General features: G+C 39.5%; 1 protein-coding gene across 1 annotated transcript in view; it reads right to left on the bottom strand.

Moving 5' to 3' along the window:
- Positions 1-1,591: 1,591 nt before the first annotated feature.
- ZNF557 (zinc finger protein 557) overlaps positions 1,592-16,878 on the bottom strand; it is a 28,082-nt gene continuing 12,795 nt past the window's right edge. Inside the window, exons 6-8 of the mRNA XM_032309860.1 lie at positions 7,409-7,504; positions 6,642-6,724; positions 1,592-5,925 (exon numbers count right to left, since the gene is read on the bottom strand). Of these exons, the coding sequence (XP_032165751.1) occupies positions 5,143-5,925; positions 6,642-6,724; positions 7,409-7,504 (962 nt within the window). The 3' untranslated portion in view covers positions 1,592-5,142. The remainder of the gene's footprint in view (positions 5,926-6,641; positions 6,725-7,408; positions 7,505-16,878) is intronic.

Below are 16,878 nucleotides of genomic sequence, written 5' to 3' on the forward strand. Positions count from 1 at the left end.
AGCAGGGTCTGCTTATGAAACGGGTTATGTTGGAGGAAGTTTTGCTTCCTGAGTTCCTGTCCCCTACATACTGGGAGCTTGGAGCTTGGGCTCTCTGCTGGCTTATCAGGACTATGATTGTCTCCCTTATTCTGGGGCTGGGGTCCTCAACATTTCCTGGGACAGGGGACACTTGGTTTGATGGGGTTCTATATATCCACTATAACCTGGGGACAGAGATATCTGCATCGCAAGAGGCGGCTGAACGTTTCCGGCTGGGGTTCAGATTATTCCCTGTGTTTGGGGTAAAGGAGGGGTCACCAAGGGGCAGTCATCTCAAGTTGGGGAACGCTTAAGGGATTTGCACTGTGGGCTTCCCTCCTTGTGTGGTTAAGGATGCTGCTTGCTGACCTAGTGAGAAGAGATACGGTTTTCTGGGAATGCTTGACGTTGTTGAACCTGGAGGTTTGCTTATTGAAATTGGTATTGCTTGCTTTCGGGGAGACGGGTTACTCTTTGCTGTAAGAGTACTCCTATATCTACTCTGAGGGCGGCAAGGGAAGCAAGCTGGGATTTGTTTTGAGTGAGAATGGTGTCACATTTAGGTGTGTCTCCATTTAGAATGGAGCTGAAGCTCCTTTCTCCTTTAGTGTGTAGGGGATTTTAAGTTGCTTTGGGTGTTTCCATCCTAATCTTGGAGGGATAAGGGAGATACTTGCTAAAACTTCCATCATCAGATGGAATGCTCATGATGTTGGGGGTAACCTCCAACTCCAATCCAATCCAACACCAGTCTTCTCTCTCTTCTTGTTTTAACAGTGAGCAGCTTTCATGAGCTACATGTTTACTTATTCAGCCCTAGTATACACATAAAAGTTTCGCAATCACTAATCCACAACATTGTAAGAAACAAATTTTTGAACTGAAGTGCAGGATTTCTGGACTATTCTTTTTGTAGTCAGTCTCATGTATCTGGTCAAAATATAGCTTTCCAAAGTAAATCTGGTTTCCTTCCTTGTGGTTATGTTATTCATTACAGTTTAGTCTATTTTGCATTCCCTCTGCTACCTGGCAAATTATTATTTTTTTTAACTTACAGTAATATCCCCTCTTCATGGTGTACATTTCTGTAGGTTTTGCCAAGTATACAGAGTTGGGTATCAATCAACAGTCACGAGAGAACAATTCCATCACTCCCAAATTCCTTTGCGCTGCCCCTTTGCTACCATCCCCTTTTCTTACTCCTTGCCCCTGAACATCATTGATTTGTTTTCCTTCTCTAGAGTTTTGTCTTTTCTCAAATGCCATACAATGGAATCACAGAATAAATGGTTTTTCATATTTGGCTGCTTTCCCTTAGCAAAATCAATCAATCAATCAATCAATCAATCAAACTGAGGTATAATTTACATGCAATGCAATATACGCATCTTGAGTGTATAGTTTAATGTGTTGTGACAAATGCATACACTTAGGTAACCTATACTTCTTTTGAGAGGCAGAACATTCTTTTCACCCCATCAAGTTCCCTCATGTCACATCTCAATCCCTGCTCCTTATCCCTCACCTCCACAACCTGAGTTTAGATGCAACCAATACTCTGATTTTTTTCTATCAGTTTTTGTTGTTCTTAAAATTAATACAAATAGATTCATATAATATTTACTCTTTGTGTGGCTTATCTTGCTCAGTATATTCCTACAGTAAATTTTAATTAACTTACAATAGAAAATAAAATGTTTCCTATACACCAGAAGTCTCATAAGTCTTATATATATGTTAACTAACTGAATTTTTAATACAAATCTACAAAGTAGGCATTTCATTGTTTCTATTTTACAGATGAAGAAATAATAGTTCTAGATCTGGGGTGGCCCTTCAGGGGTGTCACAAATTGAGGCAAAGGAATTAGGCATTTGCATGCCTCATATGAACTAGTCATTGGAATTGGGTTGCCCCTTGAGGGTGGACATAAATGTAGGTGTGGCGCCCTCTGGCCCAAGAGAATTCCAGAGGGAATGGCAGGACAAGCCATTAGAACACTTCCAGCAGTTGGAGGAATGAGTGACTTAGTCCTGAAAGAATCTGAGAAATATATCACTGTCACCATTATGGCCCAACTCTTAATGCCACTTGGATACACTAGCTTCTTAAAAGTAAATGCACACAGGATTCTGGTTGGTCCTCTTAGTATCTGCATCTTGGTTGCAGAAACTTTCAGAGGAAGAACAGATGAACAAATTATAGACAGCTCTCAAAAGCAGCTTTTCATGGTGTTGCAACTGGTACTTTTTTTTAATGATTTGAGAGAGAAAGAGGGAGAGAGAGCGAGTGTCTTAAACAGTACCTGACATATACATTATACTCAATAGATAGACTAGATAGACCATGTTAAGAACATGGACTGCCTGGGTTCAAATCTGGGCTCTACCATTTACTAGCCAGGGAGCTCAGGCAAGTAATAAGAAACTACCATGTTAGTTTTCTCTACTGTAAAATGAGGACAATAACAGTATATATTTCCTTAAGCTTACATTGAGTACTCAGTAATATCCATAAGGCATTCAGAAGAGTGCCTCATCTATAGGAAGGACTATGTAAATATTTAGTCATTTATTAATGTACTGAAATAATCCAGTATAAAAAATGATCCAAATATAAGGAACAATTCACAAGAAAAAAACCTAATCTTGAATGTACTTGTACATCAAAATACATTAAGAAAGATGATAGAAATGACAAAAAAGTGTTAATCCATAACCCATAGCAGACGACTTTAATAACATATCACTAAATAAATTTGAGGACAGAAATCTCAAAGTACATACTATATCTGAAAACACAATTAGCTTGAGTTTATGGGTACATACTCTACATCTAAAACTTAGAGAATAAACATTATTTTCAAAGAAACATGGAACACTTATAAAATGTGACCAACTAATAGGCTTACCAGTTAGATATTGCATTTAGCTGGACAGGAACAGAACATCACCTCAAAAACAAACTAAAAAAAGGACTTTGGCTTTAACCAGTTAGAGGCTACTTTTAATCATATAAGGACAAGTTTGGGAACAAGCAGTCCAGAGCAGATACTGCCAATCAGAAGTTTTGGAGATGCCCATATCATTGTAATTTTTTGCTGCACAGTGGTTTTTGTTATCATGATCAAAATATAGCTCTTCCAACTCTTGGCCTTGAGTCCATTTCCAAGAGAAAGAACGGGTAAGATGAACAGGATATAGGTGAGGCAAACAAGCCAAATGATGTTCTCCCCAGTGACTTCTACCTACTTCTTATGGTCAGGAGAGTAAGGCAATACTCCTCTGGGCTTCAAAGAAGCCTTACAGATTATTTTCAATCCTGCTCATTGACAACTTGAACAACAATAAAAACACTTTTTAAAGTAAGTAAGGAGGGGACAATGGACATTGGTAAAGAAGCTAAACAAATTGCCATACTAGGGTAGAAAGGTAAAAAAAGAATCAGCATCAACTCCACTTACCTGACAATAACGCCTTTAAACTATGAAAAGTACACAGTAAATATAGTTTAATTTCCACTACGATAAAGAATTTACTCAGGAGATACTCAGAAATGTCTTTCTGGATATGCTATGTACTAATATTTTTGAAGAGTAAATTATAGCAAACATATTACATACAAAACTATGGGACATAACTTAAGGTTTATTTTAGGGTACAGCTATAGATATATGTTTATACTGAAACAAAAGACTAAAAACTAATTAATGAGTGGCCCAATCTTAGGATGAGACACTGAGGAGGATGGCAATCCCACACTCACTATTCTTTCCATACCCAGTTTATTTTGTGGCCACTCAGTTAAGAGCTGAGGCATCCTCAGACTGACTACTTTTCTAGGGTTTGCCTCCAATGTAGGTTCTCACAAATCAACAAAGAATCACTAAAATATTTTTCAAAATTAATACACTCACAACTTTTGCATCCAGAAAAAACTTGGTATTTTTCCTAATGTAGGAGGTATTAGTCAAGGCATTCCCTTGATCTTTATATTCACAAGTGTCTGCAGGGAATTCTCAGCTTCCTAAGGAATGTGGAAAAATGACTTTTCAGGACTGATGACATTCAACAGGACTCTCTCTCCGGGATAAATCCTCATGCTTCTTAGAAACTGAGAGGACATTCAAGGCTTTCCCACAGTAACTGTGTTCAGAATCTCTCCCCATCTTGTGCTCGGTAATGCGAACACTTGTGCTGAAGGGTTTTCCACATTCTTTCTACGAATATTCCTTGGTAGTGATTTCTCCCATGGGCTCTCAGTGATGGGAGTCCATGAAGGTTTCTGCATTCTGATGATCTTAAGGTTTTCTTAGTCTGAACTGTCTCACGACTCCCTAGAAATATCACAAAGGCTTTCCTACAGCTACTGTCTTCTTCAGGTTTCTCCCCATAAGTAATCTTTTGTGGATGTTGGGGTGAGTCTGAGTTGTAAGCTTACCACAAAGATTGCACGCATGATGTTTCTCTCCAGAGTGAATTAACATGACCTCATATAGACTAGGTTAAAAGAACGAGAGTCCGCTGAAGGCTTTTCTTCACTGATTTCATGGCAAGCTTCTCAGATGGTTCCTTATGATCTGTCTGCTACTATACATACCCTGTGTAGTTTCTTCCCACACTGTGTGAGCAATACAGTCTGGAAGAAGTGATAACAGGTTCTTCGGAGGCTAGGTCGAAAAAGACAATGTGGCTTCTGCATTAGCGCTCCCATAGATCAAATGCTTTGGGAGGAACCTGCTACTACATAATGAAGATACTTATAGCCCTGTGGAGAGTGAGGTAATGAAGGTTCCCTGCCAACAACTGGCATTAATGTGCCAGACATGTGAGCTAGCCATTTTGGAAGAAGATTCTTCAGCAGTAAAGACTCAGATGAGCGTTGCTCCAGCTCACATCTTGGCCTCACCTCATGACAGCTCCTGAGCCAGAACTACGTAGCTAAGCCATTTCCAAATCCCTGACCTACAGAAACTGTGAGATAATTAACGTATGTTGTCTGAAGCCACTGTGCTTCGGAGGGAAATTTGTTATGCAGCAACAGCTAACTCATACATCTAGTGAGTTCCCATCAGTTGTCTGAGAATTAAGAAATCAATGAATGCTTTCCTAGTTATTGTATTCATATCCACCTATTATGTATTCTCTTGTGCACAGAAAGGTAAGAGTTAGTGGTGAAAGATTTTCCACAATGATTACATTCATAGGGTTTTTCTCCAGTGTGAGTTCTCACGTGTTTCTTAACAGCTGAGAGATTATTAAATGCTTTCCCACAGTTACTGCATTCATAGGGTTTCTCCCCAGTATGAATTCTCTTGTGCACAGTAAGAGAAAAGCTACTACTGAAGGATTTTCCACACTGATTACACTCATAGGGTTTTTCTCCAGTATGAGTTCTCATATGCTGTGTCAGATATGAGCTCTTTCTAAAGGTCTTCCCACAATTGTGGCACTCATAAGGTTTCTCCCCTGTATGAATACTATTGTGCCCAGTAAGGGAGGACCTTGTGCTGAAGGCCTTGCCACACTGATTACATTCATGGTGATTCTCTCTTGTATGAATTCTCTTGTGGCTTTTGAGATTGCAACTAGTGCGAAAAACATGGAAACACTGATTACATTCATAGGGTTTTTCTCCAGTGTGAATTCTCACATGCAGTCTAAGGGAAGAGGGATCATTGAAGGCTTTCCCACAGTCATTGCATTCATAGGGTTTCTCTCCATTATGTATTCTTTTATGAATAGTAAGGTAAGATCTACTGCTGAAGGATTTGCCACACTGATTACAGTCATAGGGTTTTTCTCCAGTATGAATTCTCTTGTGCTGAGTGAGGTTAGATTTTGTGCTGAAGACTTTAAAGCACTGGTTACATTCGTTGAGTTTCATTCCAAGATGATTTCTTTCCTGTTAATTGAGAGATGAATCATAACTGTAATTTATAGTATTTTTAATATTCAATGAATTTTTATGCATACGAACTCTCTTTCCCAGGAATCTGTTATATTATTACAATTGATGTTTTGGCTATTTTCAGTGCTTATATATGGCTTCTGCCCGGTCTGAGCTTTTAGAAGTTATAAAAGATGGATGCTTTGCCACAATTCCTTATCATTATTCACAGAGCATCTTCTGATAAACTCTGATAAACCACTTTGCATTTCTTTTTTTTTTTAAGGATTTTATTTATTTATTTGACAGGCAGAGATCAAAAGTAGGCAGAGAGGCAGGAAAATAGAGAGAGAGGTGGAAGCAGGCTCCCTGCTGAGCAGAGAGCCCAATGTGGGGCTGGATCCCAGGACCCTGGGATCATGACCTGAGCTGAAGGCAGAGCCTTTAACCCACTGAGCCACCCAGGCGCCCCAACCACTTTGTATTTCAACAGCCAATATTCTGGTCACATTTAAGAAAATATTTACTTGTGGAAACTCCCAGTGATGAAACAAGTTTGGAGCCAACTTATAGTTTTCTCCAAATTCACAGCTTTTCACAGAATCTCTCCAGAGACACAATTTCCCATGGTGTATATGACTTTCCTTTAATGACTCTGTTTACTTTGCAACTTTTCTAACTTATTCTCCTACTGTGGAAAAAAACCCAGAAATCAGCCATATTAATCTTACCGCTTTTATACCACTGGAATGTTCTTTTCTAAAATCATGCTTCTTGGGAGTTAACCATTTGGCTTTAAGTACTGTCTCCAAATCTGGGAAAAAAAAAAAAAAAAAAAAAGAAAAGAAAAGAAAAGAAAAGAAATTTAAGTTGATGGAGAAAAGAAATAGTAAAGTGCACATATGAGTAAATGCAGACTCTCAGGGATCAGCATTTTGCCATGAAAGCGCAAGGAGTATGAAAATTGTAGATATTCAAAAAATGATTCTAAAAGGATTAAGACTAATCAGAGATTTAAGAAGAAGGGATTATCAGGAATGCAAAGTAGGAAGGCATTGAACAAAGTGCTCATATGAGATTTATTTAAAAAGGAAAAGGACTATTATAGCATTGTATGGTGACAGATGGTAGCTATACCTCTGGTGAGCATAGTACAACTTAAGAAACTTGTCAAATCATGACACTGTACACCTGAAACTAATGTAACATTGTATGCAATTACACTTTAATTTAAAAAAAATGAAAAGAAATGTCTTTTTCCCCCCTGCCTCTGACTCCCACGTAATGTATGAGATACTTAACAAAAGGCAAAAAAGAAAGAAAGAATGTACACAGGAAGCTCATACCAAATGTTCTTGACCATCTCTGTCAGAGAAAAAGACACTGTATAAACTTCCCTGTTTGACGTTTCCTAAACGTTAATATTCCCATGCCCCAAATCACTGACCAGAGCTATTCCTCAACATGACTCATACCCACCCGTCCACCTGATGCTCACCTGGACAGGTGCCTGGGAGAACTCCCCGCTCCTCTGTCACCACCTTGTCTTCTTGTTCCAATTGGGAGATCAGACTGGGTTTATCAACGTGATACCCTATTCACAGAGAAAAGACAGAAGATGTTGGGTGACTGTACCGGTGACAAGCAACCCCATGAAACTGGAGCCAACAATTCTGAAGATGATCAAGAATGGCTTTTGCAGCAGTGGAATAACTACACATAAATTGTAATGAATACAGTAACTCCCAAGAAACAAAAATTCAAGCACACCCAATACCCAAGTGACAGGACACATACACTGTCCCAAAGTCCATGTCCAAGTTTACATACATACTTTAGAAACTCTAAAGCTTTTAACCATGGAGAATGTAAAGTCAGGGTAAGGAACAGCTATTCAGTTCACAGGGAAGGCATCAGACAGAAAGTGCCATGAGGGCGGGGACCACATCTGTCTCATTCATCACTGTATTCCTAACCCCAGCATAGACCCAGGGGCACAGAAGTGCTTCAGAAAGACTGGTGAGAAGAGATAATAGTGAAAACTGAGGGATATTGAACCAACAGTCCCTAACTCTAAAGAATAAACGGGGGAAAACCATCAGAATCAACTTTATCAGAACTTTGGAAACTTACCAAAAGTTCATAGCAACTTGGAAATTGTTTACTCAAGGACAACAACCAGCTGACATTTTCACTGACCCCTGTCTCATCCTCTATTCCCTGCTTTGGCTGCAACCTTGAAGATGAGAGCCCACATTCCTAGTACCAGAGGGAGCAGGATGGATCTTATTCCAAAGTTCTGTGGTTGTTTTGATCTTTCTGAAGGTTTGGCTCCAAGGGCTTGACTTTATTTATCTAATCTCGAATTCTCCAAGGGCTGAGCAGGGTACTCAGTGGGGATGTACTGAATACATTTCAAGGAAAATATATTAGCCACCACTGCCTGAGGCCTATGATATATTATAGGAAAACAAAAGACTGTCCAAGAAACTTGGGAGGAAAAATATGGAATAAGATGTTCTGGGGAATTTTTAAAAGTTGCCCCCCCCCCACCAAAAAAAAGTTGCCCTCCCATTTCTTTGAATCTAGAAGGCTAGGATTGGGCACATGCTCAGAAAAGACCTGAAACAGCACTAAGTCCTCAGCTTTAGCTGATCTTTAAGTTCTGCACAAGCAGAAAGTGAAGATTATGGCAGAGTTGTAAACTGCCTGCTGATGTGAAGGTATGTTCCCAAACACACACATGGAACACATCTGCAGAGACAATAGGTTTTTACTTTTTGTTCCAAGCCTTTAAAAAAATCTTTAACCATGAAGTTAACAAAATAGTTTTCTGGGACTACACATGACAAGTACGGACATTACAAAATTAGTTCAGGAGTATCATTAAACATATATACAACAAGCAACAACAACAAATTTTGGTGATGGGGAAAAACCTGATTCCAGAATTCCCATATAATAATGTTCCAAATGTCCATTTTGCAACAACAATATTTTGAGGCAGGAAAAGAAATAAAAATGTGGCCCATTACAGGGGAAAAAAAAAAATTCCCCTCCGAGGAAGCCCAGCCGTTAGACTTAGTAGTCAAGGAATTGAAATCAACTATTTTAAAGTATGCTCAAAGACGAAAAGAAAACTGTGTATAAAGAATAAAGGAAACCATAAGGATGAATTCTCATAAAATAGAACACATGTTAAAGAAACAGAAATTACAAAAAGAACCTACATAGAAATTTTGGAGTTGAAAAGTACAAAAACCAAAATGAAAAAAAGTCAGAAGAGCTGTTGAGCGGCAGATATTGGCAGGAAGAAGAAAGAATCCATAAGCATGAAGACAGGACAATTTCTATTACCTCACTGGAAGAAGAGAAAGAAAAAAAAAATGAAAAAAAAAAAAAAAAAACATGAACAGAGCCCTAAAGACCTGTGAATACCATCAAACATACCAACAGACACATCATGGGAGTTCCTTAAGTGGAGAAGAGAATGAGGTAGAAAGAATATTTGAAGAAATAATGGCCAAAAACTTCCAAAAAAAAACTGATGAAAAACACAAATGGACACAACCAAGAAGTTTAAGAAACCTCAAGTAGGCTAAACTGAGACACAGAGATTACTAGCACGTCTATCCTACAAGAAATGCTAATGGGAGGCTTTCAGGCTGAAATGAAAGGATAATGGGTATTAACTCAAATCACACAAAAAAACAGAGAATCGGATAAATGAAAATATGTAAACCAAGAATAATTATATTTTTGGTTTGAAATTCTCTTCTTTTTCTTACATGACTTACAAGAGAAATGCCTAAGCCCATAATTATGAATCTATGTTAACGGGCACAGAAGGCATAAACATGCAATTTGTGACAAAGCAATATAAAGGGAGTGTGTGTGTGCACACACCTATACAAGAGCAAAAATTTTGTATGCTGTTGACACAAAGTTGGTACTAAACCAAAACAGACTGCTGTAAGTTAAAATGTTAATTGCAGTTCCCCAGGACAACTATGAAAAAAAGTAACTAAAACACAAAAAGAAATGACAGGGCGTCCAAATGGCCCCCTAGAAAACATCTAACACAAAAATAATAATGAAAGAACTAAGGAACAGAAATGGTATAAGACATGTAGAAAACAGCAAAATGGCGTATGTGGGTCTTTATCAGTAACTATCTTAAATGTAGATGGATTAATCTGTCCAAATAAAAGGCAGATTTTGGCAGAACAGATAAGAAATATCCAATTATATGTTATCCATGAAAGACTCAATTTACATCCAAACACACTAAGAGGTTGAAAGTCAACGGATGGAAAGATATAGTCCAAGCAGAGAGCAACCAAAAGATAATGTAGCTACATTAATTTCAGGCAAAACAGACTTTAAGATAAAAACTGTTACGAGAGAGGGAGGAGTCAAGATGGCGGAGAAGTAGCAGGCTGAGACTGCTTCAGCTAGCCGGAGATCAGCTAGATAGCTTATCTAAAGATCGCAAACACCTGAAAATCCATCGGCAGATCGAAGAGAAGAAGAACAGCAATTCTGGAAACAGAAAAACAACCACTTTCTGAAAGGTAGGACCGGCGGAGAAGTGAATCCAAAGCGACGGGAAGATAGACCCCGGGGGGAGGGGCCGGCTCCCGGCAAGCGGCAGAGCAACGGCGCACAAAATCAGGACTTTTAAAAGTCTGTTCCGCTGAGGGACATCACTCCAGAGGCTAAACCGGGGCGAAGCCCACGCGGGGTCAGCGTGGCCTCAGGTCCCGCAGGGTCACAGAAGGATCGGGGGTGTCTGAGTGTCGCAGAGCTTGCGGGTATTGGAACGGGAAAGCCGGCTACAGAGACAGAGCCGACAGAAAGCTCACAGCTCGGTGTTACCTTGAACCGGTCGCAGGCTCGGAGAGCTCGGAGCGCGGCCGGAGGTCAGGCAGACGGGAGTAACTGGGCGCTGTTCTCTGAGGGCGCACTGAGGAGTGCGGCCCTGGGCTCTCGGCTCCTCCGGGCCGGAGACCAGGAGGCCGCCATTTGTATTCCCGTCCTCCGGAACTCTACGGAAAGCGCTCAGGGAACAAAAGCTCCTGAAAGCAAACCCGAGCGGATTACTCACCCCGGCCCCGGGTAAGGGCGGTGTAATTCCGCCTGGGGCAAAGACACTTGAGAATCACTACAACAGGCCCCTCCCCCAGAAGATCAACAAGAAATCCAGCCGAGACCAAGTTCACCTACCAAGGAGTGCGGTTTCAATACCAAGGAGAGCAGCAGAATTCCAGAGGAGGAGAAAGCCAAGCACGGAACTCATGGCTTTTTCCCTGTGATTTTTTTTTAGTCTTGCAGTTAATTTAATTTTTTTCTTTTTCATTTTTTTTTTTTTTTTTTCTCGCCTTCGGGTAAAATTTTTTTTTTTAACTGTTACCTTTTTCTTTTTTAACGATTTTTTACTAGTTTATCTAATATATATATTTTTTCTTTTTTACATTTTTCTTAGGTGTTTTCCTTTTTTTTTTTTTTAATTATTTTCTTTTCTTTTCTTTTTTTTTTTCTTTTTTCTTTTTTTTTCTTTCTTCCTTTTTGAACCTCTTTTTATCCCCTTTCTCCCCCCTCACGATTTTGGATCTCTTCTAATTTGGTTAAAGCATTTTTTCCTGGGGTTGTTGCCACCCTTTTAGTATTTTACTTGCCCCTTCATATACTCTTATCTGGACAAAATGACAAGACGGAAAAATTCAACACACAAAAAAGAACAAGAGGCAGTACCGAAGGCTAGGGACCTAATCAATACAGACATTGGTAATATGTCAGATCTAGAGTTCAGAATGACAATTCTCAAGGTTCTAGCCGGGCTCGAAAAAGGCATGGAAGATATTAGAGAAACCCTCTCGAGAGATATAAAAGCCCTTTCTGGAGAAATAAAAGAACTAAAATCTAACCAAGTTGAAATAAAAAAAGCTATTAATGAAGTGCAATCAAAAAATGGAGGCTCTCACTGCTAGGATAAATGAGGCAGAAGAAAGAATTAGTGATATAGAAGACCAAATGACAGAGAATAAAGAAGCTGAGCAAAAGAGGGACAAACAGCTACTGGACCACGAGGGGAGAATTCGAGAGATAAGTGACACCATAAGACGAAACAACATTAGAATAATTGGGATTCCAGAAGAAGAAGAAAGAGAGAGGGGAGCAGAAGGTATACTGGAGAGAATTATTGGGGAGAATTTCCCCAATATGGCAAAGGGAACGAGCATCAAAATTCAGGAGGTTCAGAGAACGCCCCTCAAAATCAATAGGAATAGGCCCACACCCCGTCACCTAATAGTAAAATTTACAAGTCTCAGTGACAAAGAGAAAATCCTGAAAGCAGCCCGGGAAAAGAAGTCTGTAACATACAATGGTAAAAATATTAGATTGGCAGCTGACTTATCCACAGAGACCTGGCAGGCCAGAAAGAGCTGGCATGATATTTTCAGAGCACTAAACGAGAAAAACATGCAGCCAAGAATACTATATCCAGCTAGGCTATCATTGAAAATAGAAGGAGAGATTAAAAGCTTCCAGGACAAACAAAAACTGAAAGAATTTGCAAATACCAAACCAGCTCTACAGGAAATATTGAAAGGGGTCCTCTAAGCAAAGAGAGAGCCTACAAGTGGTAGATCAGAAAGGAACAGAGACCATATACAGTAACAGTCAACTTACAGGCAATACAATGGCACTAAATTCATATCTCTCAGTAGTTACCCTGAATGTTAATGGGCTAAATGCCCCTGTCAAAAGACACAGGGTATCAGAATGGATAAAAAACCAAAACCCATCTATATGTTGCCTCCAAGAAACTCATTTTAAGCCCGAAGACACCTCCAGATTTAAAGTGAGGGGGTGGAAAAGAATTTACCATGCTAATGCACATCAGAAGAAAGCAGGAGTGGCAATCCTTATATCAGATCAATTAGATTTTAAGCCAAAGACTATAATAAGAGATGAGGAAGGACACTATATCATACTCAAAGGGTCTGTCCAACAAGAAGATTTAACAATTTTAAATATCTATGCCCCCAACGTGGGAGCAGCCAACTATATAAACCAATTAATAACAAAATCAAAGAAACACATCAACAATAATACAATAATAGTAGGGGACTTTAACACTCCCCTCACTGAAATGGACAGATCATCCAAACAAAAGATCAGCAAGGAAATAAAGGCCTTAAACGACACACTGGACCAGATGGACATCACAGATATATTCAGAATATTTCATCCCAAAGCAACAGAATACACATTCTTCTCTAGTGCACATGGAACATTCTCCAGAATAGATCACATCCTCGGTCCTAAATCAGGACTCAACTGGTATCAAAAGATTGGGATCATTCCCTGCTTATTTTCAGACCACAATGCTCTAAAGCTAGAACTCAACCACAAAAGGAAGTTTGGAAAGAACCCAAATACATGGAGACTAAACAGCATCCTTCTAAAGAATGAATGGGTCAACCGGGAAATTAAAGAAGAATTGAAAAAAATCATGGAAACAAATGATAATGAAAATACAACGGTTCAAAATCTGTGGGACACAACAAAGGCAGTCCTGAGAGGAAAATATATAGCGGTACAAGCCTTTCTCAAGAAACAAGAAAGGTCTCAGGTACACAACCTAACCCTACACCTAAAGGAGCTGGAGAAAGAACAAGAAAGAAACCCTAAGCCCAGCAGGAGAAGAGAAATCATAAAGATCAGAGCAGAAATCAATGAAATAGAAACCAAAAAAACAATAGAACAAATCAACGAAACTAGGAGCTGGTTCTTTGAAAGAATTAATAAAATTGATAAACCCCTGGCCCGACTTATCAAAAAGAAAAGAGAAAGGACCCAAATAAATAGAATCATGAATGAAAGAGGAGAGATCACAACTAACACCAAAGAAATACAAACTATTATAAGAACATACTATGAGCAACTCTACGCCAATAAATTTGACAATCTGGAAGAAATGGATGCATTCCTAGAAACATATAAACTACCACAACTGAACCAGGAAGAAATAGAAAGCCTGAACAGACCCATAACCAGTAAGGAGATTGAAACAGTCATTAAAAATCTCCAAACAAACAAAAGCCCAGGGCCAGACGGCTTCCCGGGGGAATTCTACCAAACATTTAAAGAAGAACTAATTCCTATTCTCCTGAAACTGTTCCAAAAAATAGAAATGGAAGGAAAACTTCCAAACTCATTTTATGAGGCCAGCATCACCTTGATCCTAAAACCAGGCAAGGATCCCACCAAAAAAGAGAGCTATAGACCGATATCCTTGATGAACACAGATGCGAAAATACTCAACAAAATACTAGCCAATAGGATTCAACAGTACATTAAAAAGATTATTCACCACGACCAAGTGGGATTTATTCCAGGGCTGCAAGGTTGGTTCAACATCCGCAAATCAGTCAATGTGATACAACACATCAATAAAAGAAAGAACAAGAACCATATGATACTCTCAATAGATGCTGAAAAAGCATTTGACAAAGTACAGCATCCCTTCCTGATCAAAACTCTTCAAAGTGTAGGGATAGAGGGCACATACCTCAATATCATCAAAGCCATCTATGAAAAACCCACCGCAATTATCATTCTCAATGGAGAAAAACTGAAAGCTTTTCCGCTAAGGTCAGGAACACGGCAGGGATGTCCATTATCACCACTGCTATTCAACATAATACTAGAGGTCCTAGCCTCAGCAATCAGACAACAAAAGGAAATTAAAGGCATCCAAATCGGCAAAGAAGAAGTCAAATTATCACTCTTCACAGATGATATGATACTATATGTGGAAAACCCAAAAGACTCCACTCCAAAACTGCTAGAACTTATACAGGAATTCAGTAAAGTGTCAGGATATAAAATCAATGCACAGAAATCAGTTGCACTTCTCTACACCAACAGCAAGACAGAAGAAAGAGAAATTAAGGAGTCAATCCCATTTACAATTGCACCCAAAACCATAAGATACCTAGGAATAAACCTAACCAAAGAGACACAGAATCTATACTCAGAAAACTATAAAGTACTCATGAAAGAAATTGAGGAAGACACAAAGAAATGGAAAAATGTTCCATGCTCCTGGATTGGAAGAATAAATATTGTGAAAATGTCTATGCTACCTAAAGCAATCTACACATTTAATGCAATTCCTATCAAAGTACCATCCATCTTTTTCAAAGAAATGGAACAAATAATGCTAAAATTTATATGGAACCAGAAAAGACCTCGAATAGCCAAAGGGATATTGAAAAAGAAAGCCAACGTTGGTGGCATCACAATTCCGGACTTCAAGCTCTATTACAAAGCTGTCGTCATCAAGACAGCATGGTACTGGCACAAAAACAGACACATAGATCAATGGAACAGAATAGAGAGCCCAGAAATAGACCCTCAACTCTATGGTCAATTAATCTTCGACAAAGCAGGAAAGAATGTCCAATGGCAAAAAGACAGCCTCTTCAATAAATGGTGCTGGGAAAATTGGACAGCCACATGCAGAAAAATGAAATTGGACCATTTCCTTACACCACACACAAAAATAGACTCAAAATGGATGAAGGACCTCAATGTGCGAAAGGAATCCATCAAAATCCTTGAGGAGAACACAGGCAGCAACCTCTTTGACCTCAACCGCAGCAACATCTTCCTAGGAACAACGCAAAAGGCAAGGGAAGCAAGGGCAAAAATGAACTATTGGGATTTCATCAAGATCAAAAGCTTTTGCACAGCAAAGGAAACAGTTAACAAAATCAAAAGACAACTGACAGAATGGGAGAAGATATTTGCAAATGACATATCAGATAAAGGACTAGTGTCCAGAATCTATAAAGAACTTAGCAAACTCAACACCCAAAGAACAAATAATCCAATCAAGAAATGGGCAGAGGACATGAACAGACATTTCTGCAAAGAAGACATCCAGATGGCCAACAGACACATGAAAAAGTGCTCCATATCACTCGGCATCAGGGAAATACAAATCAAAACCACAATGAGATATCACCTCACACCAGTCAGAATGGCTAAAATCAACAAGTCAGGAAATGACAGATGCTGGCGAGGATGCGGAGAAAGGGGAACCCTCCTACACTGTTGGTGGGAATGCAAGCTGGTGCAGCCACTCTGGAAAACAGCATGGAGGTTCCTCAAAATGTTGAAAATAGAACTGCCCTATGACCCAGCAATTGCACTATTGGGTATTTACCCTAAGGATACAAACGTAGTGATCCAAAGGGGCACATGCACCCGAATGTTTATAGCAGCAATGTCCACAATAGCCAAACTATGGAAAGAACCTAGATGTCCATCAACAGATGAATGGATCAAGAAGATGTGGTATATATACACAATGGAATACTATGCAGCCATCAAAAGAAATGAAATCTTGCCATTTGCGACAACATGGATGGAACTAGAGCGTATCATGCTTAGCGAAATAAGTCAAGCAGAGAAAGACAACTATCATATGATCTCCCTGATATGAGGAAGTGGTGATGCAACATGGGGGCTTAAGTGGGTAGGAGAAGAATAAATGAAACAAGATGGGATTGGGAGGGAGACAAACCATAAGTGACTTTTAATCTCACAAAACAAACTGAGGGTTGCTGGGGGGAGGGGGTTTGGGAGAAGGGGGTGGATGTATGGACATTGGGGAGGGTATGTGCTTTGGTGAGTGCTGTGAAGTGTGTAAACCTGGTGATTCACAGACCTGTACCCCTGGGGATAGAGTATTATGCCTCCATCAGAAAGGATGAATACCCAACTTTTGTAGCAACATGGACGGGACTGGAAGAGATTATGCTGAGTGAAATAAGTCAAGCAGAGAGAGTCAATTATCATATGGTTTCACTTATTTGTGGAGCATAACAAATAGCATGGAGGACATGGGGACTTAGAGTGGAGAAGGGAGTTGGGGGAAATTGGAAGGGGAGG

This window comes from Mustela erminea, chromosome 1 (genome assembly GCF_009829155.1).
Source record: "Mustela erminea isolate mMusErm1 chromosome 1, mMusErm1.Pri, whole genome shotgun sequence".
Taxonomy (NCBI): domain Eukaryota; kingdom Metazoa; phylum Chordata; class Mammalia; order Carnivora; family Mustelidae; genus Mustela; species Mustela erminea.